At 39.9% G+C, this 26,970-nt stretch overlaps 4 protein-coding genes, 1 non-coding gene and 1 pseudogene across 12 annotated transcripts; 3 read left to right on the forward strand and 3 right to left on the reverse strand.

The window, feature by feature from the left end:
* The first annotated feature begins 8,151 nt into the window (after nucleotides 1-8,151).
* On the forward strand, nucleotides 8,152-10,496 carry LOC115736714 (annotated as a pseudogene).
* Nucleotides 10,497-13,791: 3,295 nt separating this feature from the next.
* Nucleotides 13,792-16,537, forward strand: LOC115736521 (mitoferrin). The gene is made up of 2 exons (XM_030668254.2): nucleotides 13,792-14,949; nucleotides 15,898-16,537. The coding sequence occupies exons 1-2, from the start codon at nucleotides 14,173-14,175 to the stop codon at nucleotides 16,111-16,113; spliced, it is 993 nt and encodes a 330-aa protein (XP_030524114.1). The 5' UTR covers nucleotides 13,792-14,172; the 3' UTR covers nucleotides 16,114-16,537.
* A 170-nt stretch (nucleotides 16,538-16,707) lies between these two features.
* LOC115736522 (probable protein phosphatase 2C 1) lies at nucleotides 16,708-19,464 on the reverse strand. 6 transcript variants are annotated; one of them, XM_030668255.2, is made up of 11 exons: nucleotides 19,266-19,464; nucleotides 19,108-19,177; nucleotides 18,891-18,970; nucleotides 18,614-18,695; nucleotides 18,347-18,417; nucleotides 18,148-18,227; nucleotides 17,954-18,051; nucleotides 17,318-17,441; nucleotides 17,159-17,241; nucleotides 17,010-17,058; nucleotides 16,708-16,898 (listed from the first exon to the last, which is right to left on the reverse strand). In XM_030668255.2, the coding sequence occupies exons 1-11, from the start codon at nucleotides 19,406-19,408 to the stop codon at nucleotides 16,837-16,839; spliced, it is 942 nt and encodes a 313-aa protein (XP_030524115.1). In that variant the 5' UTR covers nucleotides 19,409-19,464; the 3' UTR covers nucleotides 16,708-16,836. The 6 variants fall into 6 exon arrangements, 3 of the variants coding, with proteins under 3 accessions (XP_030524115.1, XP_048139968.1, XP_030524116.1); XR_004014905.2 differs by lacking the exon at nucleotides 16,708-16,898 and having other exon boundaries at nucleotides 17,159-17,236; XM_048284011.1 differs by lacking the exons at nucleotides 18,891-18,970; nucleotides 19,266-19,464 and having other exon boundaries at nucleotides 19,108-19,137.
* Nucleotides 19,465-19,555: 91 nt separating this feature from the next.
* TRNAG-GCC lies at nucleotides 19,556-19,626 on the forward strand. Its single transcript has one exon. It is a non-coding gene; the product is annotated as a tRNA-Gly (tRNA).
* Nucleotides 19,627-19,946: 320 nt separating this feature from the next.
* On the reverse strand, nucleotides 19,947-21,235 carry LOC115736523 (heavy metal-associated isoprenylated plant protein 36-like). 2 transcript variants are annotated; one of them, XM_048284111.1, is made up of 3 exons: nucleotides 20,978-21,235; nucleotides 20,789-20,867; nucleotides 19,947-20,654 (listed from the first exon to the last, which is right to left on the reverse strand). In XM_048284111.1, the coding sequence occupies exons 1-3, from the start codon at nucleotides 20,981-20,983 to the stop codon at nucleotides 20,098-20,100; spliced, it is 642 nt and encodes a 213-aa protein (XP_048140068.1). In that variant the 5' UTR covers nucleotides 20,984-21,235; the 3' UTR covers nucleotides 19,947-20,097. The 2 variants fall into 2 exon arrangements, with proteins under 2 accessions (XP_048140068.1, XP_030524117.1); XM_030668257.2 differs by having other exon boundaries at nucleotides 20,789-21,235.
* A 1,267-nt stretch (nucleotides 21,236-22,502) lies between these two features.
* Nucleotides 22,503-26,184, reverse strand: LOC115736520 (malonyl CoA-acyl carrier protein transacylase). Of its 2 annotated transcripts, none has more exons than XM_048284265.1 (10): nucleotides 25,717-26,184; nucleotides 25,079-25,164; nucleotides 24,796-24,862; nucleotides 24,459-24,601; nucleotides 23,963-24,011; nucleotides 23,705-23,815; nucleotides 23,393-23,473; nucleotides 23,135-23,311; nucleotides 22,974-23,060; nucleotides 22,503-22,883 (listed from the first exon to the last, which is right to left on the reverse strand). In XM_048284265.1, the coding sequence occupies exons 1-10, from the start codon at nucleotides 26,065-26,067 to the stop codon at nucleotides 22,821-22,823; spliced, it is 1,215 nt and encodes a 404-aa protein (XP_048140222.1). In that variant the 5' UTR covers nucleotides 26,068-26,184; the 3' UTR covers nucleotides 22,503-22,820. The 2 variants fall into 2 exon arrangements, with proteins under 2 accessions (XP_048140222.1, XP_030524113.1); XM_030668253.2 differs by having other exon boundaries at nucleotides 23,678-23,815.
* Between the last annotated feature and the right edge of the window lie 786 nt (nucleotides 26,185-26,970).

Genomic DNA, 26,970 nt, shown 5'->3' on the forward strand with positions numbered 1-26,970 from the left:
TTGGTAAACTCTTAAAGAAGTATTGGTGCAATTATTGCAACAATTGGTGCTTTTGAATTTAGGGAAAAAATCACAAAAAACCCTAAACTATGTCAACTGTGACACATTTATCCTAAACTTTTTTTTACGACACCAAAAATCCCAAACTTTTACTCATGTAACACATTTACCCCAAATTTTTTCTTATGACATTGAAAATCATAAACTTATATTCGTGTGACATATTTACCACAAAATTTATTTTTGTGACATCAAAAATCCTAAACTTATATTCGTGTGACACATTTTCCTCAAATTTTTGAGGTAAATGTGTCACACGAATATAAGTTTGGAGTTTTTAGTGTCACAACAAAAAATTTGGAGTAAATGTGTCACACAAGCATAAGTTTGGGGTAAATGTGTCACATGCGTACAAGTTTAGGATTTTTTGTGTCACAAATAAAAATTTGGGGTAAATGTGTCACAGCGGGCATATTTTAGGGTTTTTTGTGGCTTTTTCCCTTGAATTTATGAAATTAACATTAGTAAGTGGACTAAAGGAAGATTAAATACTTTTGTATAACTATTTTTTTTTTTGGTAAGGTCTTTTGTATAACTATTAGTAACTTTCTAAAGTTAGAAAGATGGTAAGATTTATAAGGCTTTGGAAAATATATTTGAAAAAATTGTTGGTTAATTATAGGAAAAATTAGTAATTGAAAACAACTAAATAAATGTTGATGACATATTATAATAAGAGCTGGTAATTTGATAAAAGAGTTGGTAACTTAAACTCTGCAAGATTAATGAAGTTTCTTTGATGATCATGAGTAGAACTTTTTGCCCGACATAATTATTCTCAAGTGAAAAAAACTGTGTTGGAGAGGAAAACCAACTACGGACTCCATGCATTTTGATGAATCTCGGGTTTAATTCAATGAACTGGACGTAGACTTGTCAAACGGGTCGGTCGAGTCAGGGTTTTAGCGGGTCATAAACGATCCAACCTAAATTGACACATTAACTTGTTTATGACCCATTTATTCGTAATGTAAATTTATCGACCCATATTGCTAATACACTTTCATATTTATCCCAATCTAAGAAATCTTCTTCTTCTTTTTATAATAATTATATTACTCCAACAATTTCATGGGATACAAATAAAAATAATTTTATTTTTATTTTATTTTCGAATACTTTTATTTTATTTTATTTTCTTTTCTTTTCTTTCCCTTTTTTTTTTTTGGCAATCTACTCTTGCGAGCCATCGGGTGAGGGTCAGGCCCTCATGCAAATTTGGCAAGGGCGGCGAAGCCCTAGTCAAACTTCATTGAAAAAAAAAAACAGAAAAGGAAAGAAAGAAAAATAATAAAGAATAAAAAATATTTAATTATAAAGAAAAAATGAAAATTATAAAAATCCTGTTAATTGTTGGGTCTCTTGAACGGGTTAAGTCCACCTGATAATGAAAGGGTAGAGGCCTATTACATGTGTTGTCGTAAGTGGGCCGTAAATGGATTCATAATGAACCCCTTATAACTAGCTTATCTTGACCTCTTTATTTTGTGCATTTATTTTTTCGGTCATGACCTATTTAAATGATTGTGGGTTATTTAATGGATTTTAGATTTATTTTGACAGGTCTAATTATACGAGACACATCATTATTAACCATCCACAACAAGCAAACCACACGTGAAAATTTTGGTGACCGACGTTGAATTAATTCTGGCCTCCACCGACAAGCATATATTGCCGCCCAATAAATCCTCCAACTGGGATGGGTCGTGACAAGCCAGGTGGATCAATCCACGGATTGAGCGGAATGATAATGGGCGGCCCGAACTGACCCGACCCGCCGAGCATAATCCAAGAAGGCTGGGCAGACGAAAGGACGCGACCCTTGAGTTGATGGGATGTCCAAATTCAACCATGGGAAAAGGTGCCATGCAAATCATGATGCATGAAGAGTCTGGTGCAAGCCAAAGCACTACATACGAATAAAATAGGACGACCATCGGCAAACCAAGAGTCACCCACGAATTGCCCCTTGTGTGTATAAATAGTGACCCTCCTCTCACTTGTAAATCATCTAGAAATCAATACAAACTCAGAGTCCTTCCACTCTTTCTCGGTCATGTGACATTGTGCGAGTGTGTTTGGTTTGGTTCGGTTCACTTGACTCTCGAGTGAGTGCAAGTGTGTGAGTAGGCTGGCTTGGGAATCACTTCCTAAGATCGCATGGATCGTGAGAACGCTAGAAAAATTCTTGGTCCGTGACAGTTAGTATGGACTCCATGCAATTTGATGAATCTTAGGTTTTTATCCGATGAATTCAGCGAGATGCAATTAACTAAATGTGCTCGGAAGTACCCCTACCAAGCTTATTAAATAGCATTATTGACCATCTAGAACAAGCAAACCGCAAGTGGAAATTTTGGTAACCGGTGTTGAATTATTGCTACCGTCTCTTCACTAGCCACTTGCCAATTTCATCCGCGGCGGCCCGCAGGAACTACCGACCACTCGCTCAACAGCTCCGGCTCCGTCACATGACGGAGGCTTGCAGGTGTTTGTATTATTACTGCGTCTTTGATTATCACGAATTGAATTTTACCCTCACAGAATTCTTTAACTCAACGAATGTTGGAGAGGAAAGCAAATATGGGCTCGATGGAGGAGTAAATTATTCAAAAATTTCTAAATCTGTTTTTTAAATCCTTTATTTGTTACGATTTAAAATTAGAAATTTCAGGTTAATGCATTATTAGGTTAATTAAATTAACTAACCTAACTCGGACTCTCCCAAGTCTTACCAAATCTTAACTTTGGTTCAAGTAATTAATGTGTAAATGGTTTTTTAATTTTGGAACCGCCACTAATCATTCCAAGTAGGTTGATCAGAAATCTAAATAAAGTATTAGGAGAAATACTTTATTTCTGCGAACTAAAGATTTTAAGTTCGGGGATTGGTTACACTAATATTTCTATTAATGCCCTTCCAGTACTCATTTCGTGAAAATTATCCGAGTTGGTAACTTTCAAGGATTCGGATTAAAAGTTCCAAAGGTATAATTATTTTTTGGATTTTTTTTTATTTAAATGAATGCAATGCATGAATGTAATTGTATTCTAAGAGCACAATTATTCTAATGGCATGATAAGTGACGAATATTCTAATATAACATGAATGCGCGATGATTTTTTTTTTAAATTTTCGAATCTTAATGATGTGCAAAACAACATGAATTCTAACCTACATGTTATGCAAAAATGACATGAATTTAATCTAAATGGCATGTGATATTAGGCTAAACTAGTCTATTAATCTAAAATGATACATTATTCTAAATGACGTACGAATGTGACATGGCATCAATGACGTGTCAAGCTAATAGTATGATGAATAACACGACATGCAATAAATAATATGACAAAATGAATGCCAAACTATATAATATGACAGACTCTAATGACATGGCAAAACTATATGACATGGCTAATCAATGCGGCATGAAAATGATATAATGGTTATGCAACAAGGCCTATATGATGTGCGTATGTAAAATAAAAAAAATCCAATCAATATGAATAGAATGTTCTCAACTATATGCAATTTATATAAATGAGATATTTTTGGTATTTTTGAATGATTTTTCAGAATTAAAAATTAATGAAAATTTGACATGAGTCGGTTAAAGATTATCTTAAAATATTCGGAATTAATTTTCATTAGATCTCAGAATTTTTAGAAAATCTTTAACCCCTTTATTTTCATGTTTTAAATCAGATAATGATGCAATTTTTACCGATTCACGGATTGATTTCAAGTTTGCTTGATTTATTGCCCCAAACCAATGAGATTGAATAGATAAAGTTTGAAAGAAATTTTATCTTCTAATCTTTTTGGTATTTTTTAATTTTGGGCAACAAATTAAAACACACCCACATATAATGCACGATCTTTTGCAAATATTCCTTAATTCGAATTAGACAACAGATTGGATTGAGGAATCAAATTTAATGATTGAGATTAGATATCTCGATCCCCGTGTCAGACAAACAAGAAATCACCCCTTAATTCGAACCGGTTTTCTAATCTATAAAATTTGCAAAGCTCTAAAAACATTCAAAATAGGCAGTTATAATATATCAAAAATATCTGCAGATTAAACTCGCATGAACGTCAGGCAAAATTCGTACTCACCCAAAATAAGAAACAAATCTTGAGCGAATTAAACTAAATTTTTTACCTAATCTGAAATATTCCAGATTTTTGTTTCCTGTTTGGTCTCAGGTACGATCTGCGGATGATGTTGATTCCGGGGGGATATCGGGCACGACTGAGCAGAGACCCGGGTGAGCAGTAGCAGGCGTGAGCTGAACAGTGGTAGGCGGCGGGTTATGGAAAATTCGCTTGGAGTTCGTCGGATGAACACAGGACTTGGTGGCAACGCCGGGTTGGATCACCACTTTGACTGGAGTTCATGAATTTTTTGACTTGGTCAGACCTGTATTTAGTTGAACCACGCAAAGGAAACTAGTGGTATATCAATGGAAGTCCCTCGGCAGGATCACAGATTCCGTCTTTGATGGAAACCAATCGAGACCGCGGTTCCGTCGTCGAGCGGCTCGATCAAGAAGGAGGCAACAACCACGGGACAGCAAGCTTGCTTTTCACCGAGGAGGTGATAAAAGATCAGACGGCGGCGGATGGGAAGGCCGTCGGAGTTCGTGGCCGCAGATGCTGGGACCGTGGACTCTCTCCTCTTTGTTCTTATTTTTCACGTGTTTCTCTCCTCCGTGCCGAACAGAATTCTGGTCCTGGATGGCATGTGTAGTGCAGTGCAGTCACTTTTCACTGCCCCCACGCTCTGTTTTTTTAAACCCCCACTCTCAATTTTTCCCTCCCTGGACGAAGCCTCTCACCTTCTCTCCCGTAGCTTGTCACTACTAATCGTGAATCACGAGTCTCTGTTATAGGCGAGTAGGCCTGGGTAAGGTGGAAAGAATCAGATTGCGATCTGATTTGTGATGCTCCCTTCTTTTTTCCTTTTCGCCTGCAGATGTGGATGCCGAAGATCTTTAAACAGTCGACCCAAATATATTGCTATAACTAACCGAATCCTTTTCTCCAATTCCGTTAGTTAATAATCCATTATCTTAAAGATTCGGCTGTGAAGTGGGGTTTTGAGTTAAACTCGTGCTTACTCTCATTAATTTAATTAAGCTCTGAGCACTCAATAAATTCACCCGGCCCAAATTAAATGTGAAATGCAACGTATGAATACTGAAATTAAAACAACTCTAAATGCAAATTATATGAAAATAATTTAAATATTTTTGGTAGAGACTAAGGCTAGACTCTAATTTTTAAATAAAATTTTTTCTTTAAATGAATTAGCGAAAATTTAGATGTTAACAGCTACCCCTCTTTGAGTGGAGGCTCGTAGAGATTTCGTTCAAAGACTTCATTAAAAACTAAATTTTGATAATGCAAATGAATGATGATATTTCGGTGGGGTTTTAATCCCAATTTTCAAATACAATGAAATGATGCATGATATGCAAAGGTGCAAACAATAAGCAATGTATGTCAAAGCTTTTTGCTTGTTGCGGAGTGGTAAAAGAGCCTTACATACGGATTGCATACAAAAGCTCCCAAATGAGGGGATGCTTTATAATGCTGTGAACTTCTTGATCACCGGACTTCTATTCCATTGGAAGTAAGGTTCTCAAGGTATTGGATTGCCTGTTTGTTGCCTGTAGTTTCCTATAGATATGAAACAGCTCATGATATGATTTGAAAACAATTTGAAGAAAGGATTAAAGGGAACATGTTGCCTATATCACTGGGCAATCATGAAAAGGACCATGACACTTATTCCACCAGGTGAAGATGAGGTTAGTTGTGTCACCTATTCCACTGGGCGAACACTAAATGAAATCATGCCGCCTATACCACTAGAAATGAATTAGCCAAAATTCAGGTGTCAACATTATTTTTTATCTTTTCATTTCTTTTCTCTTTCTCTTTCTATTTTTTTTTTTTTCTTTTTCCTTCTGCCATCCATCGCCAGGCCTCGGCGATGGCTAGTGGGGCTGCCCTTGCTTGAAGCCTGCAATGGCAACCCTTGTTTGAGGGTGGCGACCTTCGCCAGCCACCAAGAGGCTCGACAATGGCTAGTAGAGGGAAAAATGCCCAAAAAAAATGAAAAATGAAAAGAAAAGAAATGGAAAAAAAATCATTATATTAAAAAATTAAAAAAATTATCCATGTCGGTGCCAACCGTGCCACGTAGAACAGTCGACGCTAACTTGACTGTCACACAACGATTTTCGAAAATAATTGACAAATAGTTAAATGGTTTAGAACAAAATTGGCAGTTTATGACTTAATTGGCTACTGTACAATATGGTTAGGATGTTTTTTGACAATTTCCCCAATCGATGCATCATGGAATTCGTATTAATCTCCCATCAAATTTGATGGATTCAACTAGATTCAGTAATCTAAGGCTCCGTTTGTTTCATGAAAAATGATTTTCAAAATAAAAATTTTTAGCATTTTTCGACGTTTGGTTCACAGAAAATAAATTAGGCAATGAAAACATATTCCACCAATGGAAAAACACACTAGGGAAAATAATTTCTTCATAATTTTCCATCCTCTTTCTCCATGCACTCATTTACCTTCATTTTCTTTTTAATTTCCTAGAGGGGCTATAATTGGAGATACCATTGTTTTTGGTACAGAAGTTCCCATAAAAATGAAAAATGCCATGGCAAAAAAATCTTGAAAGAGTCGATTTCATAGCCTACTTTCTTTCTCTAGGTATGAACTCCTCAATAGTTCCTTTTTTTAATTACATATATTATTTTCTTATTTTCTTCTAATTTTAAAATTTTCTAAATTATTTTTTGTTTTCTTATTTTCTATCTTTCTCTACAGGTCGCTAACCACGGTGATTACCCACAAGCGAGGTCAAGCTCGCCCGTGGCCAACGAGGCTCGGCCTCGCTTAAGGCTTGAGCTAGCTAGAATATTGCGAGGTTAAGTTTCGCAGACCTTGGGCGATCTCGTCCCTTGGTTGTGCCCGTCGGCAATCGGCAGAGGAACAATGAAAACAAAAAAATAAAAAATATGAAAAAATCGAAAACCTTTCTTAAAAGATTACAAAAAATTTTCACATTAGCGCACGTTGGGCCACGTAGGACAACGGGGTCCACCTCAATAATTTTTACCAAACGACAACGTATAAAATTAAATGAGATTTTCCTTAACAAACGACAGAAAATATTTTTTAATTTATTTTCACGTCTCAGTCAAACACAAAAAAAAAAAAATTTATCATTTTCTAACTTTTCAAATTTTTTTTTTTAAAAACGTCATATTATTCGCAAAACAAAAGGAAGAAGCAAATTTTACCCCTTCGGTAAAGCTTATTGAACATAACTCCAATATTGACCATCTTGGGCAAGCAAATCAGACATGAAAATTTTGGGGACCCACGTTGAATTATTAGTGGGTCTCACCGTCAACACATGAGTTGAAGAAGCATTGCACACCAGTGAATCAATGGCCATTTATGTAGCACAGATACAATACGAGATACGAAACACGACACGACATAACACGTGATTTCTCAAAACATAGAGAATTTCGATATCTTGAGATACGTCGTATATAAAATGTATATTTTTATATATAGATGATAAGTTATTATTTTTATGATTTCATAAATAAATAAATAAAGCTTAGATTGAATTTACATTAAAAGCACTATTCACCACTTCAATGGCAATGATAAATTCCATTTTCCTCCAAAATAAAAATTCATAAAAAAATAATAAATACACAAAAAGAAGTCAAAAGCACCCGTCATTACTCACGTTAGACGGTTAGGAATTCATTTATCCATGATTTGCCCTAATTAGTCCCCGCCCTCTACTTTTGTTTTTTGAAGTGACTGATAAGAGCTGTTGGAGATTCATAAGATTCGAAAATGACGAGAGGGAGGGCGATGAGGTCAAAAGGAGAGGAGCTTGATGACGATGGAAGGAGAGCCGTTGGATGGGGGTGGGGTTGGTGCGAGTGAGTTGCCAGCTTCAATGCAAAAGGAAGGGGGGTCGCCACAAGTCGCGTGGGATTCTCTCTCGATGCTCGCCTGTCATTTGCCCTGTAGCTTGATCGCTCCCGTCTCTCACTACGCCAACCAGCCACCCCCACCGCCACCGCCCACATCCTGGTCGATCAAATGGACCGCCAACCGCCATCCTGCCACGTGGTGGCGGTGCCGTTTCCCGGACGAGGCCACATCAACCCTCTAATGAACCCGTGCAAGATCCTAGCCTCCCAAGCCCCGAACCTGGCCATCACCTTCGTCCTCACCGACGAGTGGCTAGCCCTCGTCGGCTCCGACCAGAATCCGAACAACATATCCTTCGCCACCATCCCAAACGTGCTCCCGTCCGAGAGGGTCCGTCCTCAGCATTTCTCCGAGTTTGTCGAGGCCGTCTTCACGAAGATGGAAACCCTGTTCGAGGAGCTGCTCGACCGGCTCCGCCCTCCGCCGACCCTCATTGTTGCCGACACGTTCGTTTCCTGGGCGGTCCGCATCGGGAACCAGAGGAACATTACGGTGGCCTCGTTTTGGACTACTGCGGCCTCAAATTTCTCCTCCTTGTTCCGCTCCCAACTTCTTGAGCAGAATCGGCGATCATCACAGAATTTGTTAGGTCAGCCATCATTTTGGAACTACACACGATGAATCTATCGTGTCTTCCTAACAAGTAAGCACTAATAAATCTCTAGTGCCTTATTATTATGATCCGGCGCATAATCAAATCAAAGTAAAATGTAAAGTGAGACACGAAATTTTATTCTAGTTCACTTTTTAAATTAGAGTCATGTCCAGTAAAAAATTTCACTATAACTAACACTTCACACTTTTCGTTTACCACTCAATTACAAGCGGAATCCATATGCTTTCCTATTGTTGAGAGTACGAATCACACCCCAACATTCTCCCATTCGACAAATATTTCTCATGCTTTTTTAAACCCAACTCAGTTGTCCATCATTCATATTTTTCTGCACTTACTACCTTGGTTAAAAGTCTGCACTATTCACTCATGTATCAATTTTTTCCAACACTACAACTTTTGTTCTAGTTTCTTTAGGACAAAGTGATATTGAATGTCAATATGCTTTGCTCTTGCATGAAAATCAGGATTTTTAGCCAAGAATACAACACTCTGCCTATCACACCCAATCTTCACTCCTTGTGTAAAATCAAGATCATTATACAATCTGCTCATCCAAATCACTTTCTTAGCCGTATGAGTAAGAACCTTATACTATGAGCGGGATCCACGTGTTTTTGTTGTTGTTGGGTAGTATGAACCATACCCCGACATTCCTAATAGAGCTTCATATCAATTTGCTACTATTCTTGCTGTTTTAATGCACACAAATCCCCAAATCCGATGTCCATTTTCAGATAATTTACTAAGATAGTCTTTTTTGTCACAAAAAGGGGACGAACAGGTGGATTCCGTTCGAATGCATTTTACGGGCTTGGTTGATGAAAAGATATTGCAAAGTTACCGCCAAATTTTCAATTGGTCCGTCAAGCACAGTACCTGTTGCTTTCTTCTGTGTACGAGATCGAATCTCAGACAATCGACGCTCTGAAGCCAAGCCTGTCGTTTCCTATCTACACCATCGGACCATCCATCCCTTACTTTGAGCTCGAAGACAATCCTCGCTCAACCGGCGACTTGAGTTACATCATAAATTGGCTGGACTGCTAGCCAGGCCGCTCTGTTTTGTACCTGTCCCTTGGCAGCTTCCTTTCAGTCTCAAGCTCCAAAATGGATGAGATCGCAGCCGGATTGCACGATAGTAGTGTTCGGTTCTTGTGGGTGGCGCGCGAGGAGGTTTCTAGGCTGAAAGAACTGTTGCCCGACGGCAACATGGGGATGGTGGCGTCGTGGTGTGACCAATTGAGGGTATTGACACATCTATCGGTCGGAGGGTTCTGGACCCACTGCGGGTGGAACTCAATCCAGGAGGGTGTCTATGCGGGGCTTCCATTCTTGGCGTACCCGATAGCTATGGACCAAGGTCTCAATTGCAAGCTCGTCGTGGATGATTGGAAGGTTGGGTGGAGGTTGGGCAAGGGTGACATCGCGGGGCTAGTGTGCAAGTTCATGGATTTGGGTGATGGCGTGGGCAGAGAACTGAGGAGGAGGGTCGAACAGCTTCGAGAGCTATGCAGCCACGTGATCGGGTCAGGTGGTTCATCCGGGGCTAATATCGGCGCCTTCATTAGGGACATTATGCACGATGCAGCAAAAATTCAGGACAGTAATTAGTAGTTCAATCTCTTGTTGAACATAGCCAGGGTTATTGTTCTCTGTCAATTTGCCGTAATGGTAAGTTCGGGAAAGTGTTGGTTAAAAAATTGATTGGTAACTTGTTTGGTTCTGTCAGACATTAGCATCTTCCCATCACTCTGAAAGTTTCATAATGGTTTAATTATTAAACTTACCATCATTTCTTTTGGCAGATTAACAAGGTGATAATATTATTGGTGTTGTACGAAATTGCAAACTGTAATCAGAGTTACTTGCCAATATCTATTGGATTATTCTAATTTATCAACTAGGTTATAATTTTCAAACATTTAATTGAGTCGGCTTTGAGCGTATTTTTTACGGTCACCAAAAAAGAATTGAAAATTTCCGTATAGGTTTTAGTAGATCCATAAATGATTCATAGTTTTTTTTTTAACTGAAAGCAATTCATAGTTGCATGAAATTTTAGTATCTTAATCTCGACAAATGAATATGAATTAGTAGAAATTCCAGTAATGTTGAAACCAGTTGATGATTTCCTTTAAGCCATTGGTAAACTCTTAAAGAAGTATTGGTACAATTATTGCAATAATTGGTGCTTTTGAAATAATGAAATAAACATTAATAAGTGGGACTAAAGGAAAAATAAATACTATAGTATAAGGAGAAGTATATCCGAAGTACCAAAAGTTGTGCACGGCGCTTATTTTATTGCTAAAAGTTTTTGCTGGAACACTAAAGTGCCAAATTAGAGAAAAAAACGAACACTTAAATGCCTCCAACGAGACATTCCGGCCAAAACTAATACGTGACATTTATAATTAAAATTTTAATATAAAATGGCATTATTTTAAAAAAATTAAGTTCGCGTGGACTTCTCAACTTTAAAAAAATTAAAATTATTAAAATAAGATTTAAAAATTTGCTAAAAACTATTTTTTAAAAAAATAAAAAATTTTGATTAAATACTATAAGCTTAAAAATTTAACAAAAAAAAGTTAAAAATTTTAGAAAAGGGGGTAATAAAAAAATTAAAATTATAAAAATTTTGAAAAATTAAAAAACGTGAAATTCAAAAAATTTAAATTTAAAAAAAGTTCACAATTAGAAAAGTAAAAAAAATAAAAAAAGATGAAAAATAAAAAAATTCTCGTCGCTTGGTTTTTCCTCACCCCCCTTTTTAAGAATTTTTAATCCTATTTTTAAATTTCAATAAAATTTTTATTTTAAAAAATAGAAAATTTTCAAATATAATTTATTTTTAATTTTTGTGAAATTTTTTAAAAATTATGAAATTTTTTTGCAATTTTTAGATTTTTTATTTCTTTTAATCTAATAAAGCTTGTATTTTTTATTTTATACAAAGCTTTTTAATTTTTTTCATTTTTATTGGTGACTGGACCTTTGACTAGTCACATCAGCTTCAAATGTTAATAAAAAATGCCAAGTATATCAGAGTTGTCACCTAAACGATCGTTTCTAAAAAAAAATTTGGCACTTAAGTGATTTGAGAAAAAAATTTGGCTTTAAAATGAATGTTATACACAACTTTTGACACTCTTGGTGTCCTTCTCCCCTTTGGTATAACTATTAGTAACTTTCTATAGTTAGTAAGATGGGAAGACTCATAAAGCTTCGGAAAATATATTTGAAATAGTTGTTTGTAAATTATACGAACAATCGGTAATTGAACCACCTATCCGGGTGGCGCTGCTGGTTCGCGCACTCTTCTTCTTGTAAAAGGTCGAGTGTTCGAATCCCGTAAGCGTCGCGGGGTGACTTACCCAGTGGCACGTGTGTGGTGACTAACACGTGTTACCCCCGGGGTTTATCCCCGGCCGCCAACCGTGCGGGGGTTCCCTGGGTCATAAAAAAAAAAAACAATAAGTAATTGAAACTAAATAAATGTTAATGGCTGATTGAAATAAGAGCTGGTAATTTGATAAAAGAGTTGGTAACTTAAACTCTGCAAGATAAATGAAGTTTCTTTGATCATCATGAATAGAACTTTTGCCCTGACAGAATTGTTTTCAAGTGAAAAATACTATATTAGAGAGGAAAACCAAGTACAAACTCCATGCATATTGATGAATCTCATGTTTAACTCGATGGACTAGACTAAACCTGCTAAACGAGTGGGTCGAGTCGAGTTTGGGTTGAATCATGAATGGCCCGACCTACATTGATTCAATAACTCGTTTATGACCCATTCCTTCGTAATGTAAATTTCTTTACCAATACCCAACTTACCCATATTGCTAATAAACTTTCATATTTATCCCAATATAAGAAAACTTATTCTTTACGATAAATATAGACTAAAACACTTACATGAAATGTAAACATAACTTTTTTTTCCTTTTTAAATAATTTTTGGGTTGTTTTATTTATTTTTCTTTCTTTCTCTTTCTTTGTTTTTTTCCTTACAAAGTCTGGTGAGGGTCGCCAATTGACTCTTTGTGGCGATTGGGCAAGGGCAACGAGGCCCTCACAAATCTGGCGATGGCCGCGAAGCCCTTGCCAGACTTCGTCGGAAAAAAAGGGAAAATGAATAAATAATAAAGACTAGAAAATTATAAATAAATTTAGAAAAATTTAAAAATAAAAGATTATAAAAATATTGTTAATTGTTGGGTCTCTTAAACGTGTTAAGTCTACCTGGCAATGAAAAGGTAAATGCCTCTTAAATAGGTTGTTTTAAATGGGCTATAAATAGATTCGCAATAGATCCATCTATAACTTACTTGTTTTGACCTCTTTATTTTGTAAACTCTTTTTGTCAGCATGCTATGTTTATTATGATCTATTTAAATATTCATATCAAATAACAGTTTCGTTTCGGAGATAATTTTCCATATCGCATTGCTAACGTGGATCCGTTACCTATGTGGAAATGTCGCGTCAAATAGCTATCGTCAACAAGGGTTAACGGAAGTAGATTTGAGACCAAATTGAAAGTTTGTGTTTTTTTAGGGAAAAAAATTTATCGCAAATTTGGGGTAGAGTTAAAATTAGTGATTTTTCAGACAGACAATAATCCATGGCAGATTTGGGGCTAGACCTAAAATTGAGAGTTTTTTTATAGACGATTAAGCCCTTAGAATAAAAATAAATATTTATTAAAGATTATGATTTATCTTACAAATCATTCTACAACACACACACACACACATATTATCTTTCCACATATATTTATGTATAGTCTCTTTCATGTTTGTTAACAAACTTCAAATTATGCAATATTTTTCTCTTTATTTATGTCGATATTCCGCATGTATTATATTTTCCATTTATGATACGTGCGCGTGCATTGCACGTGCCATCGACAAGTTATCCTGAAAAACGGAAGACGACGGACGGTGGATGGATTCTGGGGTAACGAGAGGCGGTCGCCGATTGACTTTAGGACTAGATGAGCCGAAAAAGAAATAATTAAAAAAAATAGGAAAAGAGGAAAACCAAGCATAAAACCTCCGGCTCCCCCCAAACTCTTGGAACCCTAATTGCGCAATCCAATCCCTGTCCCCACCAAATCAAAAATCTTCCGAGCATCATCGGATCTTTGTCCGATCGCGCGACGCGGCGAGCGGACGGCGTCCGGCGTCCGTCGCTGGTGACCGTTTCTCCGCTCTACTGGTGAAGGTGCGGTTGCTCTCATCAATAGCTGTGCTTTGCTGCAGTTGCTTTCATGGTGATAGAAATCCTTGTAGTCGCAGTATAGAAAGCAGTCGTTGATCCTCAATTCGTTTCGGTCACGGTCTGAATCGACGCCCCATTGTTGTAGTCACACTTGTAGAGACCCAATTCTAGATTCGCGTCTTCCCCCCACATGGCCACTACGGACGCCACCCCCAAGTTTCAGAACCGGGATTTCCGCCCGGTTCCGCAGCCCCCTGACTTTCACCCGGAGGTTGTGGTCTCCGCTCACGACGGCCTCCGCTTCTGGCAGTTCATGATCGCGGGGTCCATCGCCGGCTCGGTCGAGCACATGGCCATGTTCCCCGTGGACACGTTGAAGACTCACATGCAGGCCATGGGCTCTTGCCCTATCAAATCGGTGGGCCTCGGCCAGGCCCTCCGGTCGATACTGAAATCGGATGGCCCGTCGGGTCTGTACCGTGGCATCGGCGCCATGGGGCTCGGCGCCGGGCCTGCCCACGCCGTGTATTTCTCGGTCTATGAGGTTTGCAAGAAGTTCTTCTCCCGCGGGAATCCAAATAATTCAGCTGCCCACGCGGTTTCCGGGGTGTGTGCCACGGTCGCCAGTGATGCCGTGTTTACGCCAATGGATATGGTCAAGCAGAGATTGCAATTGAGCAACAGTCCTTACAAAGGGGTTTTGGATTGTGTGAGGAGGGTCATGAAGGAAGAGGGACTTAGGGCTTTCTATGCATCGTATAGGACTACTGTTATCATGAATGCCCCGTTTACTGCCGTTCATTTTGCGACATATGAGGCTGCAAAGAGGGGTTTAAGGGAGGTTTCACCAGACAGTGTGAATGATGAAGGTTGGGTTGTTCATGCCACAGCAGGAGCTGTTGCTGGGGCACTGGCAGCTGCTGTCACAACCCCTCTTGATGTTGTGAAGACTCAGCTGCAGTGTCAGGTAAAGACACATGTTGCCAATTTTGTTCTTTTCTGAACGACAGGAAGAAATGGATGTTATACACACTTTCTAGTTACTAGTCTTTGAAGGGAAATGTTCAGTCGGATACGGTTCATGTGTCAAAATCAATTTCAGCATTAGACAAGCTGGAATTTTGTTCAAATTTAACATGACCACTGCATATCTCATTGGAATCGGATGTTCTTGTTCTCATCTATCATATTGTTGTTAGCCTTGTGGTTAAGTCGCATTTTAAGGTTTATCCACCTCATTCTAAGGCATATCTAAGAGTCAGTATTCAGTTGTCATGTTGTGTAGTCATGGAGTTTGAGCTTACCTGGTTAGCGTTCTTTCTTTTTCTTTTTTGGTGGTTTTTTCTTTATAAACCAATAGAATTTGCTACGGCCGAAGTTGGTTCTTTGACCTTGCATTAGCGGGGTTTGCATTATAAACCGAAAGAATTTGCAAGTAATGTCAACAAAGACGAGAAGAAAAAGGATTGTATCTGGAAACCAGAGATACTGTGAGGAACTATTTCATGTTTATGGGCATTTGCCATGTGTGGCTTAAACTAATTGACAACAAGTCTCGTTTATCAGTCCGTATATGTAATGGTTATTGGTCTGGAGGAGGAGCCCACGATTGTCCAGTGCCGTGACGTGTTATCCTTATTTGATCTGTGGGATGACTTATGAGCACTTCTGAATAATCCTGGAGTATCTCGTTAGGAAAACAATGATATATTTGGTTTGGAACTAGCATTATAAACAGGTCTTGGTAACAAAAGTGCTTAAGACACCAGTTAAGGTGAATTAAAGAAAGAAGAATACTTATCTATGAAAATTAAAAAGTCAAACGTCAGTTTACATTTCAAAGCATAGATTTGCGTTGTGATATGTGCGTAGCTGTTTGTAATTGTTGTCTCATGTACGTTGCTTGCTTCTTCAGGGTGTCTGTGGATGCGATAGATTTAAGACTGGTTCAATGAGGGATGTCTTTCGAACAATAATAGAAAAGGATGGATACAGAGGGCTCATGAGAGGATGGATGCCGAGGATGCTATTCCACGCTCCTGCTGCTGCGATCTGCTGGTCTACTTATGAAGCCTCGAAGTCATTTTTTGAGGAACTTAACAGCAAAAGCGCTGATCCTGTTGTCACGTGAAAACCCAGTGTCAGAGTTTATTCTTTGTTTCCCCACCGGAGCACCAGTACTGGGCACACTATGAAGCGGCATATGATGTGTAATGTCTCTTGTGGAGTCTGCTTGACTTGAGGCTTTGGAGGAGAGGATTAATAATCCTTGGAGCATGCCTGCAGTACTTGTTGCTCCCGATAACGAAATTAGTTGATCTGGTCGAATTAATGTATTCATATTTCACTTTTGGCAATTCAAATAATGTTATCAATCATAGTTGAGTGGAGTTAAACTGATTTTGGGCAGAGTTGTTTCTTTGCAAGACTTCGTATACAATTTTGCTGTGTTGGCAACTGGACAAAAGCTCCGATCTCTTTTGTAATACATGAGGCGTAGCTGCATTCTTGTAAAATTCATGATATCTGGGCCATTAAGGTCTCTATTCTGTGAAGACTGAACTGGGTGATGGAGCTATCTTTTGAGTTCGACAATGATGTTTTTTGTCTACAGAGAGAGAGGGAGAGATTGGTTTTGTCCCCGTAGGATTTCAGCTTTGGAGAATGAAGCACCATTAGTGGTTTACCCAGCACATACAATGAAAGCCACCACCTCAGACAAAAAGAATAGAGTGAAGTTCATGCCAACCTTTTCACAATCTGAAAACTACTTAAAGACTTTACTTTGACAAGTAGAAGGCATAACCCCACGCCTAGTCCTCCTGCACTCCATTCAATAACATTATCTGGTGTCTCAGGATTCATGTGATCTAACAACTCGACCAACAATTACGGTTATATCATCAAGCTTTCCACCTGACAACAACAAACACGAACCACTTACGACAGTGATGAAGTTGAAAAGATGATATTTCTCATAGATACATGAGCCAGCACACAAGGGGAGAGAGAGGCCGTGGCCCTTGCCTGTAAGCTTAAACCCAAGTGCTTTCTTCCACACAGGAACATCAAAACCCTGCAAAACTAGAGTTTTCAGCCTCATGACAAGGTAATATTTTGTAGCTAGTTATCTATGCTCTTAATCAGTGGTAAATAAGTTGGGTATGCAATATCACCCTAGTTCTGGCCTCAATTGAGTAGGGGGAATCATAACTCGAGTCCACGGAGTGTTCTCTGGCGAGATCAGCCAATGCCTTTGCTAACAATGAACCAATGTCCATTCAGAGTTGAGCACACAAACTGCAGGACCTTTCTAATACTTGAGCAAAACATACCAGCTTCTGAAACATCACCATGTTTGGCCAATGTGGAAACAATTTCCTGGTCGAAGACATTGTCGAAGAGACCATCTGAGCCCATAACGATGGTATCTTTCTCTGTTACTTCAACAGTGCTAACCTGGTCATCAAGGAGCATGAGGAAATCTAAGTTCTTCATGAAAGGAAACAATAAGAGTAAATGCATAATGCAGCATATAAGCTGACAAAATTCAGTCATGAGATATTTATATATCAACCACACCACCAACTTGACTAAACCAACCAAACCCTTTAGCAGGCATCTGACTAAATTCTCATGCATCAATCTTATATGAAATATTAGCAAAAGTCATTGTGCAGCAAATCCAGCTAAGGTGCAATTTTCATATACTTCAGATTGCTAATATCTAGCACAGTGACCAGTAGCAGATTTCAAAGAAGATTCAAACAGAGGAGAAAGATGTCAATTTCCATTAAGCCAAAATATTCTCACTAGTGGAAGCACCTGCGACCCCTGAGTATGGTGGCTAACTCTTGACAAATGACGGACAGTAAAATATGCTTCTCAGTCCTTTGCATAATATTGTTGACTACAGAGCGAAATTTTCTCATAGAGAATGAAGTCTGAGAGGAGTATGTTCTGTCGAATACCACAGCATCTTGATATGTTTGACCAACTGATTCTGAGCTTAGCTGGTAGGGACAGTCGAAGTAGTGCTCTTGCGGAGACGTAGAAAAGATTATCTGACCTGCAAATTCAGTTCCATGTGGTTTTCAAGTATCTGAAAGCAAAATAAAACAGAACCAATAAGTGAAAATATCATGAAATTCAACACAGAATTTACCGCCTCGGAGAACCCTTAATCCACAATCCCCTACATTTGCGATCCTCAGGATCCCGTCTCTCTCCAGCATTGCAATAACTCTGACAAAAAAGGCAAAGATATGAAATAAATGGCTAAACCATCTTTAGATACATCGTTTTAGGATCATATTATCTGAAAAACCTCAAAAATTGGGAAGTCAAAACTGTAAATAACTCACACTGTAGCTGAACCTACAGAGGAGGTAGCAGCATGTGCTTCCTTTAGAAGCATCCGAGGATTGTAGTTTACCTGACAAATGAGTAACACTATACAGGTTCTTAAGCTCCCACTAACCAATAAGTAAACACAGCAACTCAAATTTTAAGCAAAGTACTAATTTGCTAATTTCTTGTCGGAGAACTAACACTAGGGAAATCAGGATCGTGTTAATTAAACGATCGAAGCGAGCAATCTAATTTTTTATTTGCTTTGGAAATAAGTCTACCTCCTCATCCCCGAGCAAAGACAAAGCATGAGCAATCAATTCCTTAGAAAACAGCGAAGGATCCACGTTTTTTTCAGCCCAACTGCCAAGTGAAAGAGAAATTTGGTGCACAATCAGCAACATGGTATTCACAACTGCCATCTCATACTAATACAGATAAAGAACAAATTTAGCTAGCACAGATCAGTCAACAAAACGCAGGGCAGCTTTCCCACCACTTGATCCTATCAAAAATGTGAACTTGGAGCATCTGTCCTAGGGAGTTGCAGTTAAGTACCCGGAAACGCCATCGGCAACAGCAATGACTCCCCCATTGAAGCCGCTCACCAGAAAAGCGTCTTCACCACCTCTGTCGACCTTTCCAAGAAGCAAGAAAGTTCATCTAAAGTTTTGGCTACTTTTCCACACCTAGCATTTATCCTTATTTGAGTGCTAAATACTAAGACCCATTTACACAATCACTACATCAATGCCGCAGACTAGTGGGAATTCACCTTGTTGGGGTGTGGAATAAGGCGTGTCCCCACAAAAAGAGACAACCTTGACTCTGACTTCATCTCATCACTGCAAAACAAGGGGACAAAGTTCAAGAATTGGCAGATTACCCAGAGACGGGGGGATGAGAAAAGTAAATGTAGAGGCCAAAACATGCTTTTGTGCTTGCAAGACAGGGTTGAGTTCAGGTGGAGAACAGGGCAGTCTCTGAACATGGAGGGGCGGCTTCTTCATGTTGGAGTGGAAGAGCGCGCGCCAGTGACCGGGAGGAGCTGAAGCTCTGAGCATGGGAATCGCCATTTCCCGCTTCAACTTCAACCTCACGTCCTCGCACAACCCCTGCTCCGTTTTCTTTTAATTGGTCCACCGACTGAGGATAGCCGATGGTGCTCAATTCCAAATGTATAATATATATTACTATATTTTTGCTTTGATGGGGCAGCTGGAGCACCAGTGGTCTAGTGGTAGAATAGTACCCTGCCACGGTACAGACCCGGGTTCGATTCCCGGCTGGTGCATTCCCGTTCTTAATTTTTTTGGTCTTTCTTTCTTTGTTCGAACCATCCTATGTCGCCTCAGATTAGCCATGTTATGGAGTATAGACCATCTCTGGTATTCCATTTTGTTTGCTTTTTCGGATCTTTCCATTCTGTTTCGCTTGATCGATTTTGTGTAACCAATAGTTGATTCGCTACCAGCATTCTCTCTCTCGATCGAAATTGTTTGCATAATTAATGTTTTGAAGCCTAACAGAAAGTGCCGGTGATTGATTGCTGCTCAAAAGATCGCTCGTTGCTTTTTAAGAAACTGAATGGCACAAAGTTGAAACAGTGGAAAAAGGAATTGCCAGAATAAAATTTGTCCAAAACCATGGCTCATCAGCATCGGTGGTTCACCAATCTAAATAGCTAGTCCTTCAAGAACCTAAACAAGTTTCAGCAACGGTATTACGCAATCCTGGCGGATTTCAACATGTCTGTCGTAGCCGATCATTGTTTTGGTCGCCGCGATTCATGGTGGTAGCAATATGGCGGTGGTGGCTGCATCGGAGGCGGAGGCATGGGATAGTACCAAGGGTAAGGCGGTGGGAACAGAGGCGGCCCATAGCACGCGGGAGGAGGCGGCCCGTGCGGACCCCAGAAAAGAGGCCGCACCGGATCCCCGTGATGCTGGCAAGGCCCAGCCACAGGATGATGCCCTGCCGGTCCCGGCCAGCGCAGGCCTGCCGAGGCAGGGTCGGCATGCCCTGCCCTTTCTCTATCGGCTCTCCTCCTGCAAGCAGCCTTCTTCCCATCTCTCGCCCCACGCAAGTTCGCCTCTTTGGGAGCGCCGTCACCGCCGCTGCCTGCTTCAGTATTACCTTTGGTCGCGCCAGCATTGCCTCTGCCTTCTTCAGTATTACTGCGCGCGGGGTACCTTCGGAAAGACCAGAGCTCCACCCTCTTCCTGACCTCCTCCTCCACCGTCTCGATCAGCAGGAGAGGCTCTACGTCGCCTGTGACGGTGAGCAAACCTTCGCTTTTGTCCATGCGTACGGCTTGCACTCCTGCCAAAAGCAAGCCAAACCCAAGGACATAGCCATTCATAATTAACACCCCATGAATTTACTCTGGCAAAAAAAAAAAAAAGAAGGGTTTCTTGGGGTTCTGCAACAGAAGTGACACACACACACACACACACCAGGTGCTTGCTCCAAGATCTTCTTGGCCTTCCTTTGGCATGATCTGCAACAATGGACTTTCACCTTCATGACACTCGCCTGCAGTGACATGTTAAAATGGGAAGACGGAAGCAATCAGACCAGAAAGACTAATGGGAGAGAAAGAGGACAGAGAAGGACTGCAGGAGCCGGAGTTTTTGCAGGTCTACCTCCATTGAAATCGTCTTCTACTTTCCAGTACAAACTCTGTGAGATTATGAGAGTTTCTCTGCCTAGAAAATTGAGACATTGCTTTCCGCTGGAGCCTTTATATATTGCGAGTAATCAAAATATTGCTTCTTTCGTTTTCTTTGGGTCTTCTAGTCGCGAGGAAATCTGTCAGATTCGCTGATAATTTCTGGATCTGAGGTAGCTCTGGGCGACATCTTAGTTTCTTTATTTAGAACAGTTTCCTTATTCCTTCTTTGCGCAGGCATCGTGTCGGAGGATTAAGTTTCTGACGAGAATCGTCTATGTCGATAAAATAAAAGATAGCACGAACCGGAGCCCGACACAAAAAAAAATAAAATAATAATTTTAACATCTGTCCCATTATGTCCCAGTTATAATAATTTTTTTTATATTCTTAATTTCTTTATTACTTTTATTCCAATTCTACCACCGATAGTCTTCGATCCATAATCACCGTAAGTTAATTCTATGTGACTCAAATTCATGTAAAACTTACTAATGAATCTTTGAAATTTGGAAATAACATGTTTCAATAACGACTTGAGATCATTCCTTCAAAATAATCATATCCCCACGTCTAGTCGTTTTTTGGGCTATTATCGAGTGCGCGAAAGGTGGAGAGAATCTGAAACACGCCGTCTTGAGCGACTCTATATCTCTCGATAATATGTAGGGAAAGCAAACAATAGAAGAAAAGCTTGAGGAATAGTAGAATTAGGACAAAAGTAAAAATTGGGAATTTTTTATGAGATAATTTTTTTTTGATATAATTGGGACGAAAGCTAAAGTTGAAGATTTTTTTGGATATTGAGCCCATGAACTGGTACCTACTTAATGTAAAAACGAATTATAAGAACGTAAAGGAAAATAGTTCTGCAATAGCTTCCAATCACATAATTGTACAAATTCAACATGTGAACACAATTTATAAGAAAAATCCAGAAGAGCATTCAAGCCCTTAGAAGGGCACCGCATTTTCAATCACCTCCTAATGACGCGCGTTACCACATGATCACCATGGCCACCGGCCACGCCGCCATAATCGTTATCGTCGTGGGCATGGCCCTCCACCATCAAGTCCGGTTTGTCATCTACGTCAATACTCCAGGCGATTGTGATGTTTGATTATCGATTCATATACGAGCAAATTGATTTTCGATTGACCGGATCAGACTCTAAAATCGAATAAAAAAACAGTAGCAACGGTGTTGTCACAACCGCCATCACAAGCTACTAAGCCAGGCCACTCGATCGTAGGCCTGTCCAGAACTCCTCGCAAAATTGTCTAAAACGTAGTTTCAATGACTAAGTTCTTCAATGAAAACATCATCTATCTTACGCCCATTTATACAAAGATACATACATTTTCTCATTAAAGACTCAAAACATTTCATCTTTTATCGGTGGCATCACTTTCTTCATCCTCAAATACATGTACTAGTGCTCAGGTTCCTAATAAATTTCCTCTCCACAGTAAGAAAAAAAGAGAGAGACAGATAAATATACAAAAGAGAAGATGAATGTTCGGTAGATTGTTTGATTGAGCAATTTAGTCCTTATTCCCACCCCCATGCAAAAGTGTCTTTTCTAAAGGATCCACTAGTATCTCTCATAAAAAGCGAAGTGCTGGTAAATCTAGTTCCTCTGTATGCAATCATAAATCCGGTCAAAGAGAAGAAAAACAGAGGTGCGAAATGAAAAGGAACCTCAAGCCCTTCATGACTCATGTCAGATCGAGCAAAAAACTCCAGCTCTGCATGCTGAGAAGCTGCATGAGAAGACAAAATTGCAGCAACACATTCCAGGAACCATTCAAAAGCTTCAAGCTCCAATATTTTCAATCTCAGCACTCTTGTCCATTCTCTTGACAATACCTGCTATCACCTGGATATGATCCAATGTCTGCTCATTAATAGGAATATCTCACGAGTATAAAGCAGGAATCATTTGAGTGTAACCCTCGCAACGTTTTACCTTTCCAGGCCCTAATTCATAGCTCTTCTTCAGCCCTTTCGTGAGGAGAGTCTTGATTGTTGTTTCCCACTGAACGGGAGAAGTCACCTGTGATTTTGAAGTGAAGGTTCGCTCAACAACAGTCTGATTCCTGAAACAGAACAAGTTCCTAGCTTGCTTACCTGATTTGCTAATATCCTCTTAATTGTGTCTGGATCAGCATGTGGTTTTGCATCAACATTTGATATGACTGGTATTCTAGGAGTCCTGATTTCTGTTGCAGCCAATGCAGCTTCCAACCTAGAAACTGCTGGTTTCATAAAGCTTGTGTGGAAAGCACCAGCGACAGCTAGACGCACCTAATGAGTCAGGGACAAAAAACTGGTTTTACTTCCTGGCTCCATGGTATTATTGAATGACCATATTCAAAGGAAGAATACCGTCATCCGAGCCTTAAATGACTTTGCTTTAGCTTCTACTGCTTCTATTCCTTTCAAGCCTCCAGAGACTGCATAATTTCCCTGCCAATATAGAACGATACTCGAACGTCATTTGAAGACGATAGAAAGAGTGCTAATTTGTTCAGATTAGCTGCTCCAGGTTCTGGCATTATTCACTTCCGTACTGGACAATACTCCGGCATAGTTCCTATTTGTATCCTCCGAGAAAAAAGTAGAATATAAACAAATGAAACATCCACCGCTTTCTAGCAGAAGAAATCTTACAGTGCAAAGGTAATTTGCAATCTGAACTTTATTTTCTTCATCAACTTCTTCATTAGCTGCATCACACAACAGTTGGACCTTCTCTGAATCCAACCCTATGATACTGACCATGGCACTCCTAGCTGCATCAGCAGCTTCCTGATGGCCATCGTAACTAGACATCATTAACGAGGAAAGTTGCAGTAACGTGATAGCCAAGGTACCTTGGCTAAGAAGTTCGATGTTGGAACAGGTAAGTGGTAAATCTAAGTACAACTCTATTTGTCTTGTATAAAGAATGATTACCTGCATTGCTTCTCCTCGTAGTTTGACCAATTTAAGCCCATCCTCAAAGCTGATAAAAACAAAAAATGAAACCAAAATCAGAAACTAATAGAGCAGTACATCTCCTCAAAGTTGATACAAAAGCTTGTGGAAAAAATCCAAATGAGTGATAAGATAGACAGAGAGAATTGAAGAGACGGAGAGGTCCACACCAAGTAAAAAGAGTAGGTAATCAAAGTGAAGCTTAAGGGAATGCGTAATTGTTGATTGTAATATAACCTAATAGTGCAACCAACTTTTATGATTCTTCGGCCTGTGCAAGTGGTTCGGACTCAAAACAGTTTGCATGCATTTACATAGATTTTAATGAGTGACCTTTATATCATGAAGTGGAAATCCTCCAATGCCCCAAATAGCTATACCAACCCTAGGGTTGGTGTGCTACTAGCTTTGGGGAATTGAGATTGTGCACTCCTACAGTTACAACAAAGAAGATGCAGGATTAGGTATCATTGACCTGAAAGCTCCAGCAAAAGCTAGAGCGGTGTATTCTCCCAAGCTTAACCCACACGTAACATCAACAGATTCAATTATCTGTTGACCACCTTCCCGAGCACGTAGTATCTCAACTGCAGCCAGACTTGTGACATAGATGGCTGGCTACAAAATGAAAACAACATTTTCACAAACTTGTTCCAAGAGGTGACATTGTAATTATCAATCACAACCCCCATAATTTATCCACTGATCCAACCAAATACCTAACGCCTTCCACCTCCTAAAAGAGTGAAAACAAGGGACGATTTGCAATGATTTAGAGAAGTACTACTGAGCAGTGATTGCAGTGTGTGTACCTGACTTATAACAGTTGAATCAAGCTTTTCTTTCGGACCACTGCTACAAACATCTAGAAGATCATACCTTCATAAAATGCAAGAGCAAAACTTAGAGACTCTTCAAAATTGCCACACCGAATCGAATCTGAAACAAATAAGCTCTTTGCTTTCCAGGAAAAAAAACTCAGAAAAGCATTATCCATTCAACAAATCCTTATATGGTTTCAGATACCAGTTTGCCCAAGACTTTTCCAACAGAGATGCGTTGATCAGTCAAATGTTATATAGGAAAGGGGTATACCCTAAAATGTCTTTTGCCTTTATGTATAATTCTGCTGCAGCAGGCACACTCTGGGCATCTTTTCCCATTCCAACTGCTTGTGCACCCTGCAAGTTTAGACTAAAATTTAGACAACCAAAGTGAGCAAGGATGCAAGATTACAAGCCACAGCACCGACATTATATAAATAGCAAAGCACCAGCATGCCCAAACTCCATAAAGTTAAGTCTTTCCAAGAGTAAATACCCACTGCATTTCAATACACAGCTCAATCATATGCATTGAGCCAACCTTGGCAGAGAAACTTCAGACAAACTAAATTCATCCTTAGAAGCCACCTTCACTAAGCATAAGGCAAAATGTAAAATCACGGCTCGATGCACTACATTTTTCCTCAAAATATACTCATGTAGAAGACAGCTCAGCCCACTCTTAAGGATGATTTCACACAACTGGTTACCCACGAGTCCGAAAGCAAAGCCGTCCCACCACTGATCAAGCAACTAAAGCAGTGTTCATCCCAAAACACAACCTATCCCCCTTGCGAAATCATCTCTCCTTCAGTGAGATCGGACAAGAATCACTCAACACGCGAGCTAGACGAAATCGCACCAGAGAGAGAGAGAGAGAGAGAGAGAGAGAGAAGAATCGAAACACACCTGACCGGGGAACAAGAAAGCGGTAGAGGCCTTGTAATCAAGAAACAACCCGTCGTCGACGGCCTTCTGGGATCGGACGGAGACGCTCATGGAGGCCCCGGATCGAAGACCCGCTTTCCCGAGACCGAGACCGAGGCCGGGGGCTCCATGGCGGGGCGCTCCGGGGAAATTCAAGAACAGGGGAGGCTTGAAGGAGGGGCCGGAGGCAGCGAAGAGGAGGGATTCCGGAGAAGCGGAGGGGGGAGAGAGCGAGAGAGAGCTCATCCTGGCGAGAGGGATGGGAGACCGAAATGGGGTTCGGAGGATTGGGCGTGGGTGATGATGGTGGCGACAATGGAGGAGAGCGCGCATGTGATGATTTCTCCAAAGTCACAAGCTTTGTCCCGCTCCTGCGGAGTTTCCGAAGAAGATGGACGTTGGAGCTTAGCTGAGCTTTTCAGCTTTTGCTTGCCCAACAAACGGAGGCGGCTCAAGCCGCTCAATAACTAGACTAGTTCGACCCCAAAAAAAAAAAAAAAAAAAAAAAAAAACTAGCTAAAATTACAAATATAAATAAATGAAAATGAAAAATAGAAAAATAAAGTAAAATAAAATGACACTAATGTTAGTAAGAATTAATGCGTCTGGCCTAATAACAAAAAGGCTAGTGCGAATAAATTTCATTGACATTTACTAGCTTGTGCAAAGGAGGTGCAGCTTGAAGATTTAAATTCTACTAGCCGGAAACCGATGATAGCAACTTGAACAATTTCCCTTATCTAGAACGATTTTTCTTTTGTCTTTAGATTGGAACGGTTCGCGCATCTGGTAATTCGACCGTCGGTAGCCCGATCCGGGCGCGTCGATGATTCAAGAGTACGAAATCTTGTGATTCGTTAGGATACAATTCCTTTAAGGGCCTATCGATCTAGAAAAAAAGGGTTGAGCTTTTATAAGTGAAGATGGAGATTTGCAACCTATAACGACTCGATCTAGTCCCGCTCGTGGCCAAGCCTCAACAAGTAGCATTCAAAGCAACGCGGAGTGCTGATCATTTGGGGAGGGCGTAAGCTTATAGAGTCGCACCTTAACCCAATTCTCTCACTGCGGAGAGTGATCACTCTCCTAACCATACATCTATTCGAGCGGCATGCATGCATGCCCGTATGCCGTTTCTAACGATCTTCGCTCGGTTCAAGCCGCGAAAGGAGTACTCGAAGTAGACGCAAAACGTTGCCCACTTGGGATGAGCGTTAGCTTCCGTATTAATCGACA

This window comes from Rhodamnia argentea, chromosome 8 (assembly GCF_020921035.1).
Source record: "Rhodamnia argentea isolate NSW1041297 chromosome 8, ASM2092103v1, whole genome shotgun sequence".
Classification (NCBI taxonomy): Eukaryota; Viridiplantae; Streptophyta; class Magnoliopsida; order Myrtales; family Myrtaceae; genus Rhodamnia; species Rhodamnia argentea.